Here is a 24,131-nt window from a genome sequence, read left to right as displayed (position 1 = left end):
GTTCGAGCCTAATGCTCTCATCTCAGCTGATTGAATGAAAAACAAGTAACATGTTAACATGGATTCGTGCAAGGTTCTCCACGTGTTCCTGTCTTCCATCCTACTTATGCACGTTAATCTTACATCGGGTGTTGATACAAGCAAACCAAACATTATCATAATGCTCATGGATGACGTAAGTGCAATTCCTTAATTAGAAAATGCTCCGTTTCTAAGTTGTTGTATCGTACACTTCCGGGTTTGACCACAGGGGCAGCAAAAATATTAGTGATGATGATATTAGTGATGTTTGGTCCACATTATGTCTAATCATCATGCAAATGCCTGTTTATTTAGTGTTATATAACCTCCCAGAGGATAATATGGTAAACTGTAAATGAAATTCATACCTTGGTAATTATAAGGTGAGAAGTGTTTTCATTTAGATGAATTTAACAGCAGAAAGGAGAGCTTAATTGTCTTTATTCAGTCAATAAACATGATGACGAGAGTGAATATTCAGTGACGGAAAATCACTTCCAGTAGTCGGGGAAAGAAAAACAATAGAAAAAAAATCAGTGTTATTAAACCAACACAAAAATCAAATGATCACTAACATTTTCGCTGCCCCCTGTGGTTTGACCTTCTCACGTGGGGGGCGTATCACAACTTCGTATTTTCACCAGGCACTCGAATCAATCTATAATATGATTTGTTTTCAAATTTTTTTTTAAAATCATACAGATTGATTCGAATGCTTGTGGTATTTTCGAGCAACTTCATAATATTGTTTATTACTTGAATAACATACAAATAAAATATTTGTCATATTGAAATACGCAGATGGGTTGGGGAGATCTTGGAGTGTATGGAAATCCTGCAAAAGAAACGCCAAATTTGGATAGAATGGCTGCAGAGGGAGCTGTTCTGACTGACTTCTATGCACCAAATCCACTATGTTCACCATGTAAGGACGAAATACGACCTTGTTATTGTTATTGTTATCAGACCAGTTCATAATGTCATAATGGGTCACTTCTTTTTATACAATCTATACCCACTAATAGTAATCTAAAATTAACATCTAATATATTTATTTATCACGGATGTTGGACTATTGTCTAACGATGTCGACTACTTTATTTCTGTGAATACAATAAACATTTGAAATGTACCAAGGTTATAAACAACACAATCAAAATGCAAAATCCAATGTCTCGTGTTTGGTCCAAATAACACATATCCTGACAATTTTTAGTGGTTTAATTAATTTTCATTTATATGTTAAGTTACACTCACAAATGGAATGCAAATACAAAATGCATATATACATAAACTAAAAAAAAAAAAAAAAAAAAACACACAGCAAAATGTTGTTGAATATCTGAAGGTCAACTGACTAGGAGTGCATAACCCATGGTTTTGTGGTACAAAAACTGTGATGAAAAACACCCTGCAGTCACAGGTAAGGAAGCTCTGGCGTACCTTTCTCTTTTATCTTTTCACTCCCAGCAAGAGCATCATTATTAAGTGGTCGCCTCCCAATAAGAAATGGTTTCTATACCACCAATTATCATGCAAGAAGTTCTTATACACCCCAAAATATTGTTGGAGGAATACCAGATTCTGAAATACTCATTCCAGAAGAATTAAGTAAATCTGGCTACAGAAGTAAACTTGTTGGAAAATGGTAAGTATGGAATACTAGTATAATAAGTTAAGAATAAGCCGCATGTTGTGTCAGAAGTAGTCATAAGGGTAGTCTAGAGGCTATCTGTGGCTTCAAATCTCTCCCCATACCTAGATCAATGAGGTGCTGATGTGAAATTTCAAATTCAAATGAAGGTACCCATACAGTCATTAACACCATACCAGTGTTAATCAATCACACAATTGTGCCAAATAATTTTTTTTTTTTTTTTTTTTTTTTTTTTTTGGGGGGGGGGGGGAGCAGTTTACACATAATTTCCAAATATGGTACATTTGTCATATCAAGATGCTAATTAATAAATTATACATTGTTTACATCATTCTAACAGTTGGATGTTTACTCATTTGCACGAACAACTTTTGGTTCATGATTTCTTGGTTTTTTTGTAATTTAATTTTGTCATTCATCTATTCCAATTTCTATCATTTCATTTGGATTTTCTTTTACATTTTCACTTTTTGTTTGACAACACAGGCATCTAGGACACAGACCACAGTATTTGCCTTTAAAGCATGGTTTTGATGAGTATTTTGGTGCTCCTAACTGTCACTTTGGGCCATATGATGATAAAAAGACGCCAAACATTCCAGTGTACAGAGATGCAGACATGGTTGGAAGATACTATGAGGACTATGAAATTAATCAGAAGACTGGGGAGTCTAATTTAACCCAGATTTTTATTCAGGTTAGAATGCATACAAGTGGATATTAACCAACAGACTGGGTAGTCTAATTTAACCCAGATTTTTATTCAGGTTAGAATGCATACAAGTGGAGCTTAGAATTCTTGATATCTAGAGCAGTAAGTTTAGGTAGGGGGTGGGGGTTCAATTATATATAGGTCCGATATGAATAGTACCATTGAAGGCACAACGCACATAGCTTGCATCTGTATGTGAAAAGGGCAGTCTGCACATAATTGTAAACATGTGTTAATTAACTTTTTGTCAATTTTCTTCTTTAAGATATGGTTGTCATTTTGATATCAAAGTTCAGAAATGTAATTTGTTTGAGTTTTCGTTTGGGTACTCTAAAAGAAAAATGTCTAAAATGCTGACAAGTTTGGCATGCCTTCAAAACAGATGATACAAATTCTTTCATCTTTCAAGTTTATGTTAACTAACACAAACTCTCTGTGCGTCATCATGTGGATATGTCTGCACAATTTAACCTCCTGTACGTGAACACATTCTAACATGCAGCTAAACCTCTCTAATGACAATCTGTCAGGGACTTGTAGGTGTCAAAAGTTGCCAATTCCAATACAATAACACATTATTAGAAGAGGTATTAAATAGTGATCTCAAAAAGTTCACCTAGTGTTCAGTATACCGGTAGGACCAGTAGAATTCATTTTATATATGCTAATGATGTTAATGAATATTGGCCAGGCACACAAAGGTAAAGATTTCCATAAATGGTCAGTGTTTATAACTTACATAATATATACATTCATGACTTTGTCTGGAAGTAAATCTTGTTCAATAACTATATGTGTTCTGAGATACATGAATGTTATTTGAATTGTATTGTTATGAGACCAACATAGTAACTGCATCTGCCGTGTCTATTTTGTTTGCATTTACATTACCTTACTACAACTATTGCTTAACAATGTAATGAGTTGTTAGGCCTGCATGTCAAATTTTCACTTTTTTGCTGTTTCATTAAAACATTAATCTTTAAATATCATTGTAGGAAGCCCTTAGCTTCATAGAAAAGCAAAACCAAGCCGGCGTTCCTTTCTTCCTATACTGGGCACCTGATTCATCACATGGTCCACACTATGCCTCCAAGCCATTCCTAGGAACCAGTCAGAGGGGACTATATGGAGATGCTGTGAGAGAGTTAGACTATGGAGTGGGACAAATATTGGAAAAACTCAGGACCCTACAGATTGATAGTAACACATTTGTGTTTTTCTCATCCGACAATGGTGCTGCATTGTCAGGTGGAGCAAAGGGTAGGTGAAGTCAGTGACTTGTTTTGAACAATTATTGTTGGCAGTGTGCCCTCTAATGATAGCTAAATTTTGTTGTTGTTGTGAGTCAAAATGAGAAAAACGGACATTTCTTGTGAGTCACCACATAGTAAGAGATAGGGGACATCAAATTTTGGTGCATCACTAGAAATTGTGTGCGTCAGTGGCATGTCAAATTTGCTTAGAGGGCGCACTGATTGTTGGTTACAGTGATGTTTATTATTGAAATTCTACTAGTTTGTTGTGACATTGTAAGATCAATCAAAAGTTTACAATTCTAATCTTACTGAAGTGAAAGATGAAGGGGCAAGAGTATAGAACATTGGCCTGACTGTACAAAAGGTACATAGTTGTATATAAGACATATGGAGTTAAGGTTAGGTTAGGGATCCCGGATGGGAATAGGGTTAGATTTTCTATCATAAAATTTGATGTGTAATGTATAGCCATTGTTTTAGCCACTTGCTGTGATGAAAGATGTCAATCCAACTTACCGGTACATTATATTATATTCTGAAAAATATTTGAAAAATCCAAAAAAATATTGAGACCTTTTTATGATCATGTTTTCCCTGTGTTTATATGTGTATGTAATAATGTTATGTAGTACTTTATTCTAAAAGTTTACATTTCTCTGATGTAATATTTCACAGCTGGTCTAAATGGTCCATTCCTTTGTGGTAAACATACAACATTTGAAGGTGGTATGCGAGAACCAACTATTGCATGGTGGCCTGAGAAGATCAAACCTGGCAAAGTAAGTGTAAACTTTTGAGTATACCTGTAATGATTTCATTGAATATTGGCTATTTTTGCAACCAATTTTGCAAATACATCCTGCTTCTCCAGATACTAAGCTGAAAAATTAAGAAAACCGTTGAAAAGATATTAATTAAGAAGACTGGGCACTGGGAAACTTATATTGACTGACAACTGACCTCTCTTTATAGCTTAATTAACATAGTTAGAAGATCTTGTCTTTATGTTTAACTTCAAACAAGTCTGTGTCCTGTTTGCAGAGTTTCTTTTACATGTAACTTCTACCAAGCCTATTTCTCTTCTTTGTATTGTAGGTGATTCATCAACTTGGTTCTCTCATGGACCTGTTTGCTACATCTCTAGATATAGCTGGACGTGATCTCCCAACAGACAGAATATATGACAGTACCAGTCTACTGCCAGTCTTAGTTGATGACATTGTCGACAAAAATAAGACAATTTTCTATTATCGTGGAGATGAAATAATGGCAGCTCGACGTGGTTTCTACAAAGCTCATTTCTGGACTTGGTCTGAAGGTATTCCATCTTTGGTAAGTATGCAGTGAATTCATTCATTGAATCATTTCTATTACTACTTCTTTTCACTACAATGATACATGTTTACAGAAAATAAACAGACTATTTTCATGACATAAACAAAACCATTATACCCTAAGAAAAGACAATCCTGTGCAAAATATCAAGCAGGGTCAGGATGGGAAAGGTGTTCAGAATACTGAAACAGAAAATGGTAGATACATGTTTACTATTTCATATAGCAATTGCAGCCAATATTGTGGCAATAACACAACTTTGGTGTATAAAGTAAACCTCTCAAGCTTACAACTTCTTTTACTAATCCTTTCGATTTTAAAAATGACTGTCTTTCTATTCTGTACTTACACTGTATCCATCATAACTATCTTTTCCAGTTTTGACAAAGAAATATAGAAAGCCAATTCTCAAACTAATACCCAGATGAATTTTCTTGCATAAATATATTCTTTTGATCTAGCCATCTGATGATCACAGAAGCGAGAAACTCTTGAGTTTATGGCTTAATTAAGACCTCCTAATTTCTAGTATTAAGTCATATCCTTTTTGTATGTTTAGTTTTGTTTTGATTTTTATACTTTTTGTTTGTTTTGTTTTGTTTTGTTTTGTTTTGTTTTGTTTTGTTTTGTTTATGTTATTGCTACTTTGTATTCCTGAAGAACATATAATCCTCTTTAATTCTGTCACCTGATCAATTCAGCATGTAGAGTATTGTCCAGGGTCAGAGGTCACCAATGTTACAACTCGTAATTTGACTGATCACACTTCACAACCAGTTGTCTTTCATCTAGGAAGAGACCCTGGTGAAAAATACAAACTAAAGTAAGTCAACAAGATGAAGTTGAAGTCAGTTTTAGCTCCTGTCTTAAATTGGTGAATCTGGCAGAAATGTATAGAGATGTTAATGGTGACATATGTGGACACTTAATTGGTCAATTTCACATGTAGAGAAGCATCTTTAGATCAGAAAACATCACTTTCACCTCATCCCATCCTGCAGTCCTTTCTCGTGTGCATGCACACATACACATGCAAGCACACATGTGCACAAAGGTGTATTCAAGGTAATATAATTGATGAGAAAAACAACAGACTGACAGGCAGAAATAAGTGGAAAAGGTAGAAGGTAGAGGGGGAGAGGGGAAGAGAGAGGAGGAGGAGGAATAAGGAGGGAAGAAAAGAGAAAACAGGGAGGGTTGAGATAGTGAGACTGGATTATACCAACTCTCACTAAGACACCGCTATCCATGTATCTATCTTTCCCTTAGAAAAATGAGTATTGTCCAGGCTGGCAGATAGACGGAGTAACAACTCCTAATTTGACGAATCACACATTAATTCCAGTTGTGTTTCACCTTGGACATGACCCAGGTGAAAAGTACAAACTAAAGTAAGTCACATGACATAAAGACATCCAAGCATGCTGTAGATCTTGGAGAAAAAAAAACTGTTAGTTTTATATGCACGATACTAACTCTATTAACACACTACATACTTCATGTCCATGGTTCCAAGTGTAAAGAGAAGTCATGGTATAAGTGTAAAATCATGCACTTTCATAGGAAAGCTGATCATGTAGAGTACAGCAGTTTCACTCTCCACTATTAATATTACATGCTTTGACCTGTCAAATACTAACTTACCCATGGTACGTGGCATGAATTCATTCTTACAATTAGTGCACCATTCTGTATGCAAGCTAGAATGCATGTATAAGCAATCATATGAATGTGTGAATGTGTAGTTTTATTTTCTTATCTATAACTCACATTATAAAGTGAGATTTATTTTTATTTTTATTTACCGTGATCACAGTCCCAAAAATGAGGAATACAAGGAAGGACTACAGTTTATTATGGATGCTGTGAATGAACACAGAAAGACAATGATTCCAGGTCAGCCACAACTCAACATGTGTGACCAGGGTATCATGGTAAGTGTGACCAAGGGATCATGGTAAGTGTGATCATGGCAAGTGTGATCAAAGGATCATGGCAAGTGTGATCATGGTAAGTGTGACCAGGGGATCATGGTTAGTGTGATCATAGTAAGTGTGATCATGGTAAGTGTGATCATGGTAAGTGTGACCAGGGGATCATGGTAAGTGTGATCATGGTATCATAGTAAGTGTGACCAAGGTAACATGGTAAGTGTGACCAAGGTATCATGGTATGTATGACCATATATCATGGTAAGTGTGACCATCCCAGTGCCATGTATGTGTACGTGTACCAAGGTACAGGTATCACAGTAAATATGACCAAGATTTCATGATAAGTGTGACCATGTCTGTGTCATGGTTAAGTGTGACCAAGGTATCATGGTTAAGTGTGACCAAGGTATCATGGTTAAGTGTGACCATGGTGTCATGGTTAAGTGTGACCAAGGTATCATGGTTAAGTGTGACCAAGGTATCATGGTTAAGTGTGACCAAGGGATCATGGTAAGTGTGACCAAGGTATCATGGTAAGTGTGACCAAGGTATCATGGTAAGTGTGACCATGTCTGTGTCATGGTAAGTGTGACCAAGGTATCATGGTTAAGTGTGACCAAGGTATCATGGTAAGTGTGACCAAGGTATCATGGTAAATGTGACCAAGGTATCATGGTTAAGTGTGACCAAGGTATCATGGTAAGTGTGACCAAGGTATCATGGTTAAGTGTGACCAAGGTATCATGGTTAAGTGTGACCAAGGTATCATGGTTAAGTGTGACCAAGGTATCATGGTAAGTGTGACCAAGGTATCATGGTAAGTGTGACCAAGGTATCATGGTAAGTGTGACCATGTCTGAATCAATGTACATAGGCAGACTGCTAAGATAAAAATATGTGACCAAAGTTTTTGAAATTCTGGTGGCCACTGTTAACTTACATTAGATGGAGATGGAATACACTAGCCCTTGGTACACATAGTTGATTGTATTTTATCTTTCACTCTTCTCAGCTGTACAGTATATTCATACTAGCAGTACTGTCTAGTACGTCAATTAAAGATATTCTAGTATCCCTGACTCTGTTCTTTTTGTATTTTGCAGAATTGGGCTCCACCTGGATGTGAAAAACTAGACAGATGTTTGAAGGCTCCCCCATCCAACCCTGTAAAGTGCAACTGGCCAGTCTAATTGACTGGAAAATAGCTTGGCCAAGTAAAAAGAAAGACAGACAAAAATGTGTAAACTAGGGGGTCTTACAGCAGTTTCTTCTGGCTACAGCACAACTTTCATTTACATTCCAATAAATGTTTTGTTTTGTTTTGTTTTTGTTTTAGTTTGTTGACATCTAATGTCATGATAGTGTAAACAGAATAAATATTAGGCAGCTACCTCATATTGCTGGATTTCTGTATTTTGTTGGTGTTGGTCAATTTTCAATAAACTGACATTTTAGAAATACTATTTATACCATTTCTGTCCATGTCCTTCCCATCACAAGGGCTTCAGTGGTGAATAACTGCAACACAAAACTGAATACTACATTACAAGAATACAATATCCTTTATATTTCAAAAGTTTATCAAAGATGCAGTATGTGTGTTCTCACTAGAAAAAATCTAAACAGGGAGCGCCAAGCAATCATCTGTGCTAAGTCACATGTCTGCTTGATGAAAATCATAAACCGAACCCTCTCAATACCCATAAGTTTATATTTCAAGAGTTTAGTGCAGAGTGTCCACAGTATGTACTAGTATTCTCCTTGAACAAGTGAATAGGGAGCATGTGCCTGTTTAATAGATGAAATTAAAAACATCCAAATCTTGTGACGATACCACTTCATTTTATGCAAAGTAGAACCATTCCACTGGACCCTATACTAGATGCTCTGTATCTGTCTCAAACCAAGGAAGATTCACGCACACAAAACTTTAAGTGGGTGTTCAAGTGAGACAAAATTAAAATTTCATGTGTGTACATGCTATCAATGTCTGTATTTTGTATCATATAACAAACAAACAAAATGTCATGTGAGATGTAAAAAACATGGTGCTGCCTAATTGAAACTCTTGAATTTGATAGTAATGATGGCGACAAGTAGGAACTTCGAAGTGAATAAAGTGTGGTTCCTGATTTTGTGCAATTGTGTACCCAAAATAGTCAACTCTAGTCACATACATAATAATGTCAATACACACTGTAAAAGACTGCTATCTGGTATAGCTATGAATAAGTACTTACAATAGGGAACTTGCAAACCCGCCATGTTGAATGTTGCATCATGGGAAATGTGATAATAAATACTAATCAATTAGTATTGTAAACAATATTGTTACATTGTTTGTAACCACAAATAATCAATTCATAGTCACCCTGATCATTGTGGGAGGTTTATTTTAGCAGTAGCTCCAGATTAGGTATTACAATAACCACATATAATGCCATAGTCCTTTGCATCTGAGCATGCTCAGTCTGGAGTGCAAGTTCTCTATTGCAAGTAGCCGTACTATTACATCATGCACATATTAACAAAATACCACAGAAACCAATGATGTGTTTTAAAACTCTTTATTACTGTAAATGTGTGGAAGTCATAATCATGACATGAAGATAATTTTCATCATAATTTGTGACATTCAAAATGATATTGTTCAAAGAATTGTTCAAGTCTCTGCTTGCATTATTAAATAATTTCAGGAATTTCTTTTTATTTCCTTAAAAAGAAATAAAATTAGGTAAGAAAAATACATGGAATGAAGTTTCCATTCTGAAAAAATAAAATTCAACAAAGTTTTACTTTGTGAAATACCCTTATAATTATTTCCAGGGTTCATACACTTAAAGTCAAATAAAATTCCAGGAGTTTTCAGATCAATGATGGTCATTTACTGGGAGTGTTGACCAGTGAAAATACATTTTATTTGTCAAAACGCTTACTTTTAATACATATTTCTCATCCATCGAATCAACACTTCAATTATGACAGCCATACACACCGAGTCGCACTCTACACACAAGAATCTGCTTGCGACAACAAGGCAAGTCACCTATGGAGGTCGTTCATTCTCATATGTTGCTCCCAAACTATGGAACTCTTTGCCACTTGACATTCGCCAAGCCTCCAGTCCGGATTGTTTCAAAACAAAACTGAAGACTTATTTGTTCACCAAAGCATATGGTGTGCTTTAGCCATTCAGCACAACTGAACAGAACATTGCTCTGGAAATCGCAAGAATAGAAATTTGATTGATTGATTCATTCGTTCATTGATAATGTTGATCGTTCAGTCCATAGACTTTCCAAGCATTGATCATCTGTTTCCAGGAGTCATTTGAAATTCCAAAAGTGTACAAACCCTGATTACCTAGAGATTAGAATGTTTGCATAGTATAATTATACAAATTCTTACAAGACACTTTTTCTGGTTTTACCAGATAGAAAATGACTTTAAATTGGTTCACCCATGATACTATATTTTTATAAATTCATTACTTTTCTGAGTATGAAAAAAGCACTTATGGTAACAATTTTACAATGAGTAAATATGATTGGTTAACAATATTCACAACAACTGTACCTCAGAAGTGAGTATAATGGGGGCCAGTGGCCTAATATTGTACTGAATAAACTAAGTTATATACTTCAGAAGTGTCCATCTTTAAAGCTCTCTGTATGTATTACAAATGTGTACAGCTCTATATACATACATGCACAACATACAGAGTAATTTACCTTCAAATTTTATTAGCTGTAACTGAAAAATTTTCCTGTTGATAAAAATGCAACCAAGACTTTGTGGATAACATTTCCATCTATTGAAACTACTTGCCCTGTTTACAAAGACACAACTATCCATATAAATCCCATCCTGGGTAAGACTTGGAATCGGTTATTATCTTGTATACATGCGAACACGCCCCTGAAACTTACTATGGACATCAACAGGTGGTCTCCTGAACATGTTATGTGTGTGTTGGTTACCTATGAAACTTTGTTGGTTTGATCTAGACCATGCAACACATCCTGAGAAAAATAAATTCAATATTTTACTTTTAATGAAGTGTCAGCCAGCTACTCATACTGGATTTTAAATCTACAATCTGAGTCAGATAAAGTCAGTAGCGCCCTCTTGTGGCAATGGTATACAGGATCAGCCAATCACATACGGATGTATTTTCTGATTGATGTCATACAATTCTAATCGTGATAATTACAACACAACTTTGTATTATCCAAATGGTTAGAGCTGTGTCTATATGAATGGAACCTAATTTTAGGTTTTGAATTCTGAACTATTAGGTGGGCAAATCATGTGATTTAACCTTGTTGAGATCAAGCCATCAAAGGTTCTAAACTGACTTCCAAGCATTTACTCTCCATGTTATATAATGTAGGCACGATGATCAAAGTGCATGATACAGGATATGCTTACCAAATAGTGTGCCCTCTATCAAATCAAATCTGATGTGCCACTGACACATCGATTTCTTGTGACAACCAGAAATTGATGTTCCCCAATCCCTTTCTATGTGATTGCTAACAAGAAACACAACTGCTATAAATTTAAATTTCACCTCAACATTTTTTTCTTTCATTAGATTGCACACCAATGCCTACTTGTAAACTGAACTATTGCCTTACTGATGAAGTCATCAATTATACTATATTCAAGATACATGAATCTGATTATGTGCCAATGTTAACTAAATTCCCTATTTAATACTGTGGCTGATTGCAGGTATAATATGAAACTAAAATACTACTTGTGGCAAGCTTGTATGCAGCATTGTCTTCTGTTTACATTCCCATTTGAGGAATCACTAACTTTGCTAATGTTGAGACTTCATTGAATGTATATGTCTCCAGATAAGTATGTTCTCACTAGTGTGGCCAGGTACACTTTGTGGGTTTGGATGGTGGTACTTTCAGACATCTGTCAAGTTTTTCGCAACCAACTGGTGCCCAATTCTGAAAATGAAAGATAATAATAATGATGATTATTATTATATTAATTTGGGGCATTCAGACTTTAGTTGATACATGCTATACTATTAACCCCAGATGCTCTCAGACTTGTTTTTAGAAAGTCTACGTAATTATACCCTAAAATAGGGCATTTGACTTCATAGAGTTCTTAAAACTATTGTGAAATGGCCCTTGCTGAAGTCCATGATTTAATCCAAAAGTTCAAGAAATACAGCAATATTGTATTTGAAAGTACATGTATTTTCAAAACCCAGATTTTGCATTTTGTTAAAATTTGAAAATGTGTGTGTTTACATGGGTTGAACTACATGTATATTAGTTGTTAGTCAACTATACCACTAAATCTCCTTTCCTGATACCCTGATTTTTATTGAACATTACAACATGTATGCATTATATTGTTGAAGAACATCTATTTAGACATTAGTCCCCATATTTCCCATCATTCAGCTGAGGAAAATACAAGTTACCTAAGGGGCCTTGTCACTACGAGTCAATAGATGAGTAGTGACAAACCATTAGGTCATGAGTATTTTCTGGCTGAACAAGAAAAATATATAGCATCGAATTACACCTCCTCTGGCATAATTTATGAAAAATTTGGAAAAAGAATTTGGAACATTTTGATTCATATTTCAAATACACTGTAGAACCAGTGACATAGACATGGGTCGTTGGGATGTAGAATGACCAGGGTATATAATCCATATTTTCTGTTCAAAGGAAATAACTTGGCTTGTGCATGGTATAAATTGTATGTATTCCCTATTTCTGTGTTCCTTATACTATATCAGTAAAACACGACTTACTTCCACAGCCTTGTCACACATATTCAACTGTGGTTCTCCTGGTTTCAGGTTCTTTTTGTGGTCAGCAACAGCATCTAAGATTGGTTGAAGACCTTTTTTATAGCCAGAAGAATTTGGACTGTAATATAACAACCACAAAAATTAACATTATATTATAAACAACACAGTTTACAAACTTCTTGAACAGAAGTTCATTCTGGAAGAGAAAAAAAGTGACAAGTTTGGTCTGTAAACTGGTTACAAACATGAAATGTTTCAAGTGCTTTGATTTGGTGTGTAAACAATGCTGTTGTATGTATGCAACAAAATTTAGTGTTCTTGAGAAAATTTTCCATCAAAAGGATAAATCAATAACAGAAATCCATGATCACATGCCTGTGTTGCATACTCAAAGTATTTGCATGATCACTTGCAGTGTTATCTCAAGCAGTACTTTCAGTAGCTAAGCAAATGAAAATGCAGCAGTGAAATACTGCTACCGGTAATACAAGTGGCATTAACATGTCAAGGGGATCTGTTATTCATTTTCTTATCACCAACTCTTTAAATCCTGACACACTATATTTAGGATGTAATTACACAGAGTTACAGAAACTAAGGAGATTTTAACATTTATAAAGGAGTTTCAAAAATAAACACTCGTGTACATGAATATTCACTTATATTTTTCTATAAAAATTGAATATCCTAATCAATGCAAAGAATGAGATTTAGCTTTCTTACTGTATTTTATATTTTTCACCAGGATCCAACCCAAGATGAAACAGGATTGGCTGTGCAGTGTTATTAGTCTGTGTATGAGTTGTTACACCATCAATTTGTTGTCCAGGACAGAAATCTGTACCCTGAAGATAAACAGAAAAATACAAACTTGAATTTCACCTATTTCAAAAATAAAGTTACTCTACTGTATCAGATGTACTTTAGATAAAAGTACTTTTATCAGTGTTTCTTGCTAAGTGCGGTACATTGTAAGTAGTTAAAATTACCTGATTCCCCAAGTCATGGGGGGGGGGGGGGGGTTGCACTTGGAATTGCTCCCAATGAATTTCTTTTTTATGCAAACACACACACACACACACACACACACACACACACATACGTGTGTTTTATTACAAATGAGGCCTTCAGTACGGGTGTGTGTTATGAGACCCCTAGTTTGTTGTGATGCTAAATCCATGAACATGATATCGTATATTCTTCCCCTAGCAGACTATACAAAAATCATCGCAGTTTAAAGAAACAACCATTATTGAGCTTTCTGTAGGCATGTGAACTTGTGAAGCCTTCCCAGGCTGACGTGGTTTATGGAGCCATTGGGTGTGAAGCATTTACTGGGCATAAGCTTAAAAGTAGGACCTTGGACCGAGTGTGTACTTTTAAGTGGGAAGTAGGGCCATTTACATACTCATGGAAGTAAAGTATAAAATAGGACCTTTATTGCATTTTTAAAAGGTAAATTAAGTATCCCTGTATTTTCCGTTGTATCATTACACAACAGCAACTGCAAAATTGTCAGAAAACTGACAACCTACTGTAATAATCTGGTATTTGACATAATTTCATATGCTTTCTTCCTTGAAATATATATAGACTTTTTAGAATGCAGAGTAGACAGAGGAAAAGATACCAAAAACTCTTGAAAACTTCAAAACCAGTTTAAAGTTTACTAGGTTGTTAGCATGTTATTAGTAGACTTCTTGAAACACGATTGTAGTCATTTTCTGGTGTGTAAAATCAGACTTTTACCTTTATTTGACAATGATTTTATTGGCCGATAAAGACAAGGTAAAACAATATGGCAAATTTGAACACCCCTTGTTGTAACTGGTCTGCACAAAGGGACAATGTGATTACAAATAGGTTTTTGTATAGTGCTCTTTGAATTCTGAAGTCATGGGCTGATATGACACCAGACACAGATATTACACCAGACACAGAAAAATACACTGATCATATATTTTTAATTGAAACATCAAAACCAACAGTTAGAACTTTGCTATGTTGTGGACCAACATTATTTTGTTTTGGAATAAAGACTTCTACTTAAAAGGGTTTCTTAGGTGATCTGGCAAGTAAAATGTGTGCATGAAGTGAAACAAATTTTGAACATGATGTTTACATAAAGTATACCCAATCCTTGTTCAGTTTATTTATTTTTCAAAAAATTTGAAAAACTGACTTCAAATGGACAATAAGAAATACAGTTCCAGCACACCAAAATTTTGCAGTCTGATTCAAGGTTGAACATTTTAAATAAAATGGTGTGACAGGTGAAGAAAGAAGTAAGTACGTGGCCCAGAATGCCAGGTCCACTTACATTATCACTTCACATACTCTATGTTCAAGTACCAAGTATTTTTGATTGGACAATGGAGAAAATGAATTAAATGGTACATTTCCAAGGTAGTGCCATGCATTATTTTCAGAATGTGGTCGATCGATACACTAGCCCATGGTCACAGCTAAATTTATGTATGACCATGCAGTGAGTCCAGGTGACGGTGTAGTGACCATAGTTGGCAGAACTCACATGGAGTCTGAAGTAGGTTACATGATGCATTTGTATAAATAACTCTGGCCCACCCCCCATCTGCCAAAAATTGTTGTGCCTTATCTCACTAACAAATTTACTTTATAAAAAACTGAATAACAAAAAATTCTGCTTACAAAGGTCACAGTCTTTCCTGTACATTACAGATTTGTCCAGTTAGTGACTAGCTACTACCTGCATTGACGCATTTTTCCAGGAAGAGGAACATGAATCAAAATTATTCCATTGTTGTTATATTTAGGAAAGTGAGTTTAAAGTATTGTGCTTTTGAGATAAGACTGAGATAGGTTAGCAAACAAGTTACTATGGAGCCTAGAATCCATTCAACTTCCTAATACTATGGTCACCACAAAGTCACCAAAGCTCAGGCCACAGATGAGAGATTCAATTTCTGCTGTAATTTTAAATAGAAGACACAAATAAGTCAAATCATGTACACAATACAAGCTACAAAGTAATACCCTGGTGTGTGTATTTTCAACAGAAAAGTAGGGCCATTTACACACCCTTGGTACCATGGTACAATGGAAGGCCCTGGAGTGTGATAATTTAAGTGACAAATAAGGCCATCTACACACTCTTAGTAATATGGCAACATGACAGACCTTTGACTGTCCATTTATACATTGAAAGTTGGCCATTTATACAATCATAGTAATAATATGGCACAATGAAAGGCGTTTGTAGTGTGTACTTTTACGAGGAAAGTTGAACATTTACACATTCATAGTATTTTGGTAGAATGTATTTTTTAAGTTGAAAGTGGGGTCATTTAAACACTCATTGTAGTTTGGTAGAGAGGGAGACATTATTGTGTTCTGGGGTGGAAAAGTAGGAAGTCCCAGAATGTAAAGAGACTAGACATCAACTACAGGCTATGCAGCTTTGAACAGCAACCAATACACAATTGAAAGATGACTGATGACTCAATATATTGTTCTCACATTTGACAGCACTTCATATATGTGGTCTTGCTAGATATTAGACTTTAGGGGGATATTACACCAGACACAGAAACAATATACTGAACATATACTTTTATTTGAAACATCAAAACCAAAAGTAAGAACTTTGCTATGTTGTAGACCAACATTATTTTGTTTTGGAATAAAGACTTCTACTTAAAAGGGTTTCTTAGATGATCTGGCAAGTAAAACTTGTGCATGAAGAGAAAAAGTGAAGTAAGAAAAGTTTCAACTTAAACTTTGAACATGATGTTTACATAAAGTATACCCAAGCCTTGTTCAGTTTATTTATATTTCAAAAAAATGTGAAAAACTGACTTCAAATGAACAATAACAAATACAGTTCCACCATGATACTAAGTGAAGGTTGAACTTTTTAAATAAAATGGTGTGATAGGTGAACAAACAAGTGAGTAGGTGGCCCAGAATGCCAGGTCCACTTATATTATCACTTCACATACTCCAAAGCTTCATAGTTAGTCAGAGATTTCAATTATTGTTCAGGTACTGAGTATTTTTGTTTGCGCAATGGAGAAAATGAATTAAATGGTACATCACCACAAAGTCACTAAAGCTCAGGCCACAGATGAGAGATTCAATTTCTGCTGTAATTTCAAATAGAAGACACAAGTCAAATTGTGTACACATTACAAGCTACAAAGTAATACTTTGGTGTGTGTATTTTCAACAGAAAAGCAGGACCATTTACACACCCTTGGTACCATGGTACAATGGAAGGCCCTGGAGTGTGATAATTTAAGTGACAAATAAGGCCATCTACACACTCTTAGTAATATTGCAACATGACAGACCTTTGACTGTCCATTTATACATTGAAAGTTGCCCATTTATACAATCATAGTAATAATATGGCACAATGAAAGGAGTTTGTAGTGTGTACTTATGAGGAAAGTTGAACATTTACACATTCATAGTATTTTGGTAAAATGTATTTTTTAAAGTTTAACATGGGGTCATTTAAACACTTATGGTAATTTGGTAGAGAGGGAGACATTATTGTGTTCTGAAGTGGAAAAGTAGGAAGTCCCAGAAAGTAAACAGACAAGAGGTCAACTACAGGCTATGCAGCTTTGAACAGCAACCAAAAAAATGAATTAAATGGTACATTTCCAAGGAAAGCCATGCATTATTTTCAGAATTTGGTCGATCGATACACTAGCCCATGGTCACAGCTAAATTTATGTATGACCATGCATTGAGCCCAGGTGACGGTGTAGTGACCATAGTTGGCAGAACTCACATGGAGTCTAAAGTAGGTTACATGATGCATTTGTATGTTAAATAACTCTGCCCCCCCCCCCCCGCCCTCATCTGCCAAAAATTATTGTGCCTTATGTGACTAACAAATTTACTTTGTAAAAAACTTAATAACAAAAAATTCTGCTTACAAAGGTCAAACTCTTTCCTGTACAACAGATTTGTCCAGTTAGTGACTAGCTACTACCTGCATTGAAACATTTTTCCAGGAAGAGGAACATGAATCAAAATTATTCCATTGTTGTTATATTTAGGAAAGTGAGTTTAAAGTATTGTGCTTTTGAAATAAGACTGTGATAGGTTAGCAAACAAGTTAGTATGGAGCCTAGTATCCATTCAAGTTCCTTATACTATGGTCACCACAAAGTCACTAAAGCTCAGGCCACAGATGAGAGATTCAATTTCTGCTGTAATTTCAAATAGAAGACACAAGTCAAATTGTGTACACATTACAAGCTACAAAGTAATACTTTGGTGTGTGTATTTTCAACAGAAAAGCAGGACCATTTACACACCCTTGGTACCATGGTACAATGGAAGGCCCTGGAGTGTGATAATTTAAGTGACAAATAAGGCCATCTACACACTCTTAGTAATATGGCAACATGACAGACCTTTGACTGTCCATTTATACATTGAAAGTTGGCCATTTATACAATCATAGTAATAATATGGCACAATGAAAGGCGTTTGTAGTGTGTACTTTTACGAGGAAAGTTGAACATTTACACATTCATAGTATTTTGGTAGAATGTATTTTTTAAGTTGAAAGTGGGGTCATTTAAACACTCATTGTAGTTTGGTAGAGAGGGAGACATTATTGTGTTCTGAGGTGGAAAAGTAGGAAGTCCCAGAATGTAAAGAGACTAGACATCAACTACAGGCTATGCAGCTTTGAACAGCAACCAATACACAATTGAAAGATGACTGATGACTCAATATATTGTTCTCACATTTGACAGCACTTCATATATGTGGTCTTGCTAGATATTAGACTTTAGGGGGATATTACACCAGACACAGAAACAATATACTGAACATATACTTTTATTTGAAACATCAAAACCAAAAGTAAGAACTTTGCTATGTTGTAGACCAACATTATTTTGTTTTGGAATAAAGACTTCTACTTAAAAGGGTTTCTTAGATGATCTGGCAAGTAAAACTTGTGCATGAAGAGAAAAAGTGAAGTAAGAAAAGTTTCAACTTAAACTTTGAACATGATGTTTACATAAAGTATACCCAAGCCTTGTTCAGTTTATTTATATTTCAAAAAAATGTGAAAAACTGACTTCAAATGAACAATAACAAATACAGTTCCACCATGATACTAAGTGAAGGTTGAACTTTTTAAATAAAATGGTGTGATAGGTGAACAAACAAGTGAGTAGGTGGCCCAGAATGCCAGGTCCACTTATATTATCACTTCACATACTCCAAAGCTTCATAGTTAGTCAGAGATTTCAATTATTGTTCAGGTACTGAGTATTTTTGTTTGCGCAATGGAGAAAATGAATTAAATGGTACATCACCACAAAGTCACTAAAGCTCAGGCCACAGATGAGAGATTCAATTTCTGCTGTAATTTCAAATAGAAGACACAAGTCAAATTGTGTACACATTACAAGCTACAAAGTAATACTTTGGTGTGTGTATTTTCAACAGAAAAGCAGGACCATTTACACACCCTTGGTACCATGGTACAATGGAAGGCCCTGGAGTGTGATAATTTAAGTGACAAATAAGGCCATCTACACACTCTTAGTAATATTGCAACATGACAGACCTTTGACTGTCCATTTATACATTGAAAGTTGCCCATTTATACAATCATAGTAATAATATGGCACAATGAAAGGAGTTTGTAGTGTGTACTTATGAGGAAAGTTGAACATTTACACATTCATAGTATTTTGGTAAAATGTATTTTTTAAAGTTTAACATGGGGTCATTTAAACACTTATGGTAATTTGGTAGAGAGGGAGACATTATTGTGTTCTGAAGTGGAAAAGTAGGAAGTCCCAGAAAGTAAACAGACAAGAGGTCAACTACAGGCTATGCAGCTTTGAACAGCAACCAAAAAAATGAATTAAATGGTACATTTCCAAGGAAAGCCATGCATTATTTTCAGAATTTGGTCGATCGATACACTAGCCCATGGTCACAGCTAAATTTATGTATGACCATGCATTGAGCCCAGGTGACGGTGTAGTGACCATAGTTGGCAGAACTCACATGGAGTCTAAAGTAGGTTACATGATGCATTTGTATGTTAAATAACTCTGCCCCCCCCCCCCCGCCCTCATCTGCCAAAAATTATTGTGCCTTATGTGACTAACAAATTTACTTTGTAAAAAACTTAATAACAAAAAATTCTGCTTACAAAGGTCAAACTCTTTCCTGTACAACAGATTTGTCCAGTTAGTGACTAGCTACTACCTGCATTGAAACATTTTTCCAGGAAGAGGAACATGAATCAAAATTATTCCATTGTTGTTATATTTAGGAAAGTGAGTTTAAAGTATTGTGCTTTTGAAATAAGACTGTGATAGGTTAGCAAACAAGTTACTATGGAGCCTAGTATCCATTCAAGTTCCTTATACTATGGTCACCACAAAGTCACTAAAGCTCAGGCCACAGATGAGAGATTCAATTTCTGCTGTAATTTCAAATAGAAGACACAAGTCAAATTGTGTACACATTACAAGCTACAAAGTAATACTTTGGTGTGTGTATTTTCAACAGAAAAGCAGGACCATTTACACACCCTTGGTACCATGGTACAATGGAAGGCCCTGGAGTGTGATAATTTAAGTGACAAATAAGGCCATCTACACACTCTTAGTAATATTGCAACATGACAGACCTTTGACTGTCCATTTATACATTGAAAGTTGCCCATTTATACAATCATAGTAATAATATGGCACAATGAAAGGAGTTTGTAGTGTGTACTTATGAGGAAAGTTGAACATTTACACATTCACAGTATTTTGGTAAAATGTATTTTTTAAAGTTTAACATGGGGTCATATAAACACTTATGGTAATTTGGTAGAGAGGGAGACATTATTGTGTTCTGAAGTGGAAAAGTAGGAAGTCCCAGAATGTAAACAGACAATAGGTCAACTACAGGCTATGCAGGTTTGAACAGCAACCAAAAAATGAATTAAATGGTACATTTCCAAGGAAAGCCATGCATTATTTTCAGAATGTGGTCGATCGATACACTAGCCCATGGTCACAGCTAAATTTATGTATGACCATGCATTGAGCCCAGGTGACGGTGTAGTGACCATAGTTGGCAGAACTCACATGGAGTCTAAAGTAGGTTACATGATGCATTTGTATAAATAACTCTGCCCCCCCCCCTCATCTGCCAAAAATTACTATGCCTTATGTGACTAACAAATTTACTTTGTAAAAAACTTAATAACAAAAAATTCTGCTTACAAAGGTCAAACTCTTTCCTGTACAACAGATTTGTCCAGTTAGTGACTAGCTACTACCTGCATTGAAACATTTTTCCAGGAAGAGGAACATGAATCAAAATTATTCCATTGTTGTTATATTTAGGAAAGTGAGTTTAAAGTATTGTGCTTTTGAATAAGACTGTGATAGGTTAGCAAACAAGTTAGTATGGAGCCTAGTATCCATTCAAGTTCCTTATACTATGGTCACCACAAAGTCACTAAAGCTCAGGCCACAGATGAGAGATTCAATTTCTGCTGTAATTTCAAATAGAAGACACAAGTCAAATTGTGTACACATTACAAGCTACAAAGTAATACTTTGGTGTGTGTATTTTCAACAGAAAAGCAGGACCATTTACACACCCTTGGTACCATGGTACAATGGAAGGCCCTGGAGTGTGATAATTTAAGTGACAAATAAGGCCATCTACACACTCTTAGTAATATTGCAACATGACAGACCTTTGACTGTCCATTTATACATTGAAAGTTGGCCATTTATACAATCATAGTAATAATATGGCACAATGAAAGGAGTTTGTAGTGTGTACTTATGAGGAAAGTTGAACATTTACACATTCACAGTATTTTGGTAAAATGTATTTTTTAAAGTTTAACATGGGGTCATATAAACACTTATGGTAATTTGGTAGAGAGGGAGACATTACTGTGTTCTGAAGTGGAAAAGTAGGAAGTCCCAGAATGTAAACAGACAAGAGGTCAACTACAGGCTATGCAGGTTTGAACAGCAACCAAAAAAATGAATTAAATGGTACATTTCCAAGGAAAGCCATGCTGCATTATTTTCAGAATTTGGTCGATCGATACACTAGCCCATGGTCACAGCTAAATTTATGTATGACCATGCATTGAGCCCAGGTGACGGTGTAGTGACCATAGTTGGCAGAAATCACATGGAGTCTAAAGTAGGTTACATGATGCATTTGTATAAATATCTCTGCCCCCCCCCCCCACCCTCATCTGCCAAAAATTATTGTGCCTTATGTGACTAACAAATTTACTTTTCAAAAAACTTAATAACAAAAAATTCTGCTTACAAAGGTCAAACTCTTTCCTGTACAACAGATTTGTCCAGTTAGTGACTAGCTACTACCTGCATTGAAACATTTTTCCAGGAAGAGGAACATGAATCAAAATTATTCCATTGTTGTTATAATTAGGAAAGTGAGTTTAAAGTATTGTGCTTTTGAAATAAGACTGAGATAGGTTAGCAAACAAGTTAGTATGGAGCCTAGTATCCATTCAAGTTCCTTATACTATGGTCACCACAAAGTCACTAAAGCTCAGGCCACAGATGAGAGATTCAATTTCTTCTGTAATTTCAAATAGAAGATACAAGTCAAATTGTGTACACATTACAAGCTACAAAGCAATACTTTGGTGTGTGTATTTTCAACAGAAAAGCAGGACCATTTACACACCCTTGGTACCATGGTACAATGGAAGGCCCTGGAGTGTGATAATTTAAGTGACAAATAAGGCCATCTACACACTCTTAGTAATATTGCAACATGACAGACCTTTGACTGTCCATTTATACATTGAAAGTTGGCCATTTATACAATCATAGTAATAATATGGCACAATGAAAGGAGTTTGTAGTGTGTACTTATGAGGAAAGTTGAACATTTACACATTAATAGTGGTTTGGTAAAATGTATTTTTTAAAGTTTAACATGGGGTCATTTAAACACTTATGGTAATTTGGTAGAGAGGGAGACATTATTGTGTTCTGAAGTGGAAAAGTAGGAAGTCCCAGAATGTAAACAGACAAGAGGTCAACTACAGGCTATGCAGCTTTGAACAGCAACCAAAAAAAATGAATTAAATGGTACATTTCCAAGGAAAGCCATGCTGCATTATTTTCAGAATGTGGTCGATCGATACACTAGCCCGTGGTCACAGCTAAATTTATGTATGACCATGCATTGAGCCCAGGTGACGGTGTAGTGACCATAGTTGGCAGAACTCACATGGAGTCTAAAGTAGGTTACATGATGCATTTGTATAAATAACTCTGCCCCCCCCCCCCCTCATCTGCCAAACATTATTGTGCCTTATGTGACTAACAAATTTACTTTTCAAAAACTTAATAACAAAAAATCTGCTTACAAAGGTCAAACTCTTTCCTGTACAACAGAGATTTGTCCAGTTAGTGCCTAGCTACTACCTGCATTGAAACATTTTTCCAGGAAGAGGGACATGAATCAAAATTATTCCATTGTTGTTATGTTTAGGAAAGTGAGTTTAAAGTATTGTGCTTTTGAAATAAGACTGTGATAGGTTAGCAAACAAGTTAGTATGGAGCCTAGTATCCATTCAAGTTCCTTATACTATGGTCACCACAAAGTCACTAAAGCTCAGGCCACAGATGAGAGATTCAATTTCTGCTGTAATTTTAAATAGAAGACACAAATAAGTCAAATCATGTACACAATACAAGCTACAAAGTAATACCCTGGTGTGTGTATTTTCAACAGAAAAGCAGGGCCATTCACACACCCTTTGTAATTTACACATTCATAGTATTTTGGTAAAATGTATTTTTTAAAGTTTAACGTGGGGTCATTTAAACACTTATGGTAATTTGGTAGAGAGGGAGACATTATTGTGTTCTGAAGTGGAAAAGTAGGAAGTCCCAGAATGTAGGCTATGCAGCTTTGAACAGCAACCAAAAAATGAATTAAATGGTACATTTCCAAGGAAAGCCATGCATTATTTTCAGAATGTGGTCGATCGATACACTAGCCCATGGTCACAGCTAAATTTATGTATGACCATGCATTGAGTCCAGGTGACGGTGTAGTGACCATAGTTGGCAGAACTCACATGGAGTCTAAAGTAGGTTACATGATGCATTTGTATAAATAACTCTGCCCCCCCCCCCCCCCATCTGCCAAAAATTACTATGCCTTATGTGACTAACAAATTTACTTTTCAAAAAACTTAATAACAAAAAATCTGCTTACAAAGGTCAAACTCTTTCCTGTACAACAGAGATTTGTCCAGTTAGTGCCTAGCTACTACCTGCATTGAAACATTTTTCCAGGAAGAGGAACATGAATCAAAATTATTCCATTGTTGTTATGTTTAGGAAAGTGAGTTTAAAGTATTGTGCTTTTGAAATAA

The 24,131-nt window shown here is 35.5% G+C and overlaps 2 protein-coding genes across 3 annotated transcripts in view; one reads left to right on the top strand and one right to left on the bottom strand.

Moving 5' to 3' along the window:
* Window positions 1-34: 34 nt before the first annotated feature.
* On the top strand, window positions 35-8,311 carry LOC144437438 (N-acetylgalactosamine-6-sulfatase-like). 2 transcript variants are annotated; one of them, XM_078126380.1, is made up of 10 exons: window positions 35-175; window positions 823-946; window positions 1,492-1,669; window positions 2,165-2,375; window positions 3,389-3,653; window positions 4,325-4,428; window positions 4,745-4,981; window positions 6,254-6,375; window positions 6,801-6,918; window positions 8,022-8,311. In XM_078126380.1, exons 1-10 carry the CDS (start codon window positions 59-61, stop codon window positions 8,106-8,108), a joined length of 1,563 nt encoding a protein of 520 aa, XP_077982506.1. In that variant the 5' UTR covers window positions 35-58; the 3' UTR covers window positions 8,109-8,311. The 2 variants fall into 2 exon arrangements, with proteins under 2 accessions (XP_077982506.1, XP_077982505.1); XM_078126379.1 differs by lacking the exon at window positions 6,254-6,375 and adding an exon at window positions 5,686-5,807.
* Window positions 8,312-9,508: 1,197 nt separating this feature from the next.
* LOC144437119 (N-acetylgalactosamine-6-sulfatase-like) overlaps window positions 9,509-24,131 on the bottom strand; it is a 32,584-nt gene continuing 17,961 nt past the window's right edge. Inside the window, exons 8-10 of the mRNA XM_078125977.1 lie at window positions 13,436-13,557; window positions 12,713-12,830; window positions 9,509-11,885 (exon numbers count right to left, since the gene is read on the bottom strand). Coding sequence (XP_077982103.1) covers window positions 11,799-11,885; window positions 12,713-12,830; window positions 13,436-13,557 — 327 coding nt within the window. The 3' untranslated portion in view covers window positions 9,509-11,798. The remainder of the gene's footprint in view (window positions 11,886-12,712; window positions 12,831-13,435; window positions 13,558-24,131) is intronic.

The sequence above is a fragment of the Glandiceps talaboti genome, chromosome 7 (assembly GCF_964340395.1).
Source record: "Glandiceps talaboti chromosome 7, keGlaTala1.1, whole genome shotgun sequence".
In the NCBI taxonomy this organism is placed as follows: Eukaryota; Metazoa; Hemichordata; class Enteropneusta; family Spengelidae; genus Glandiceps; species Glandiceps talaboti.
This window is presented reverse-complemented; position numbering and strand designations above follow the sequence as displayed.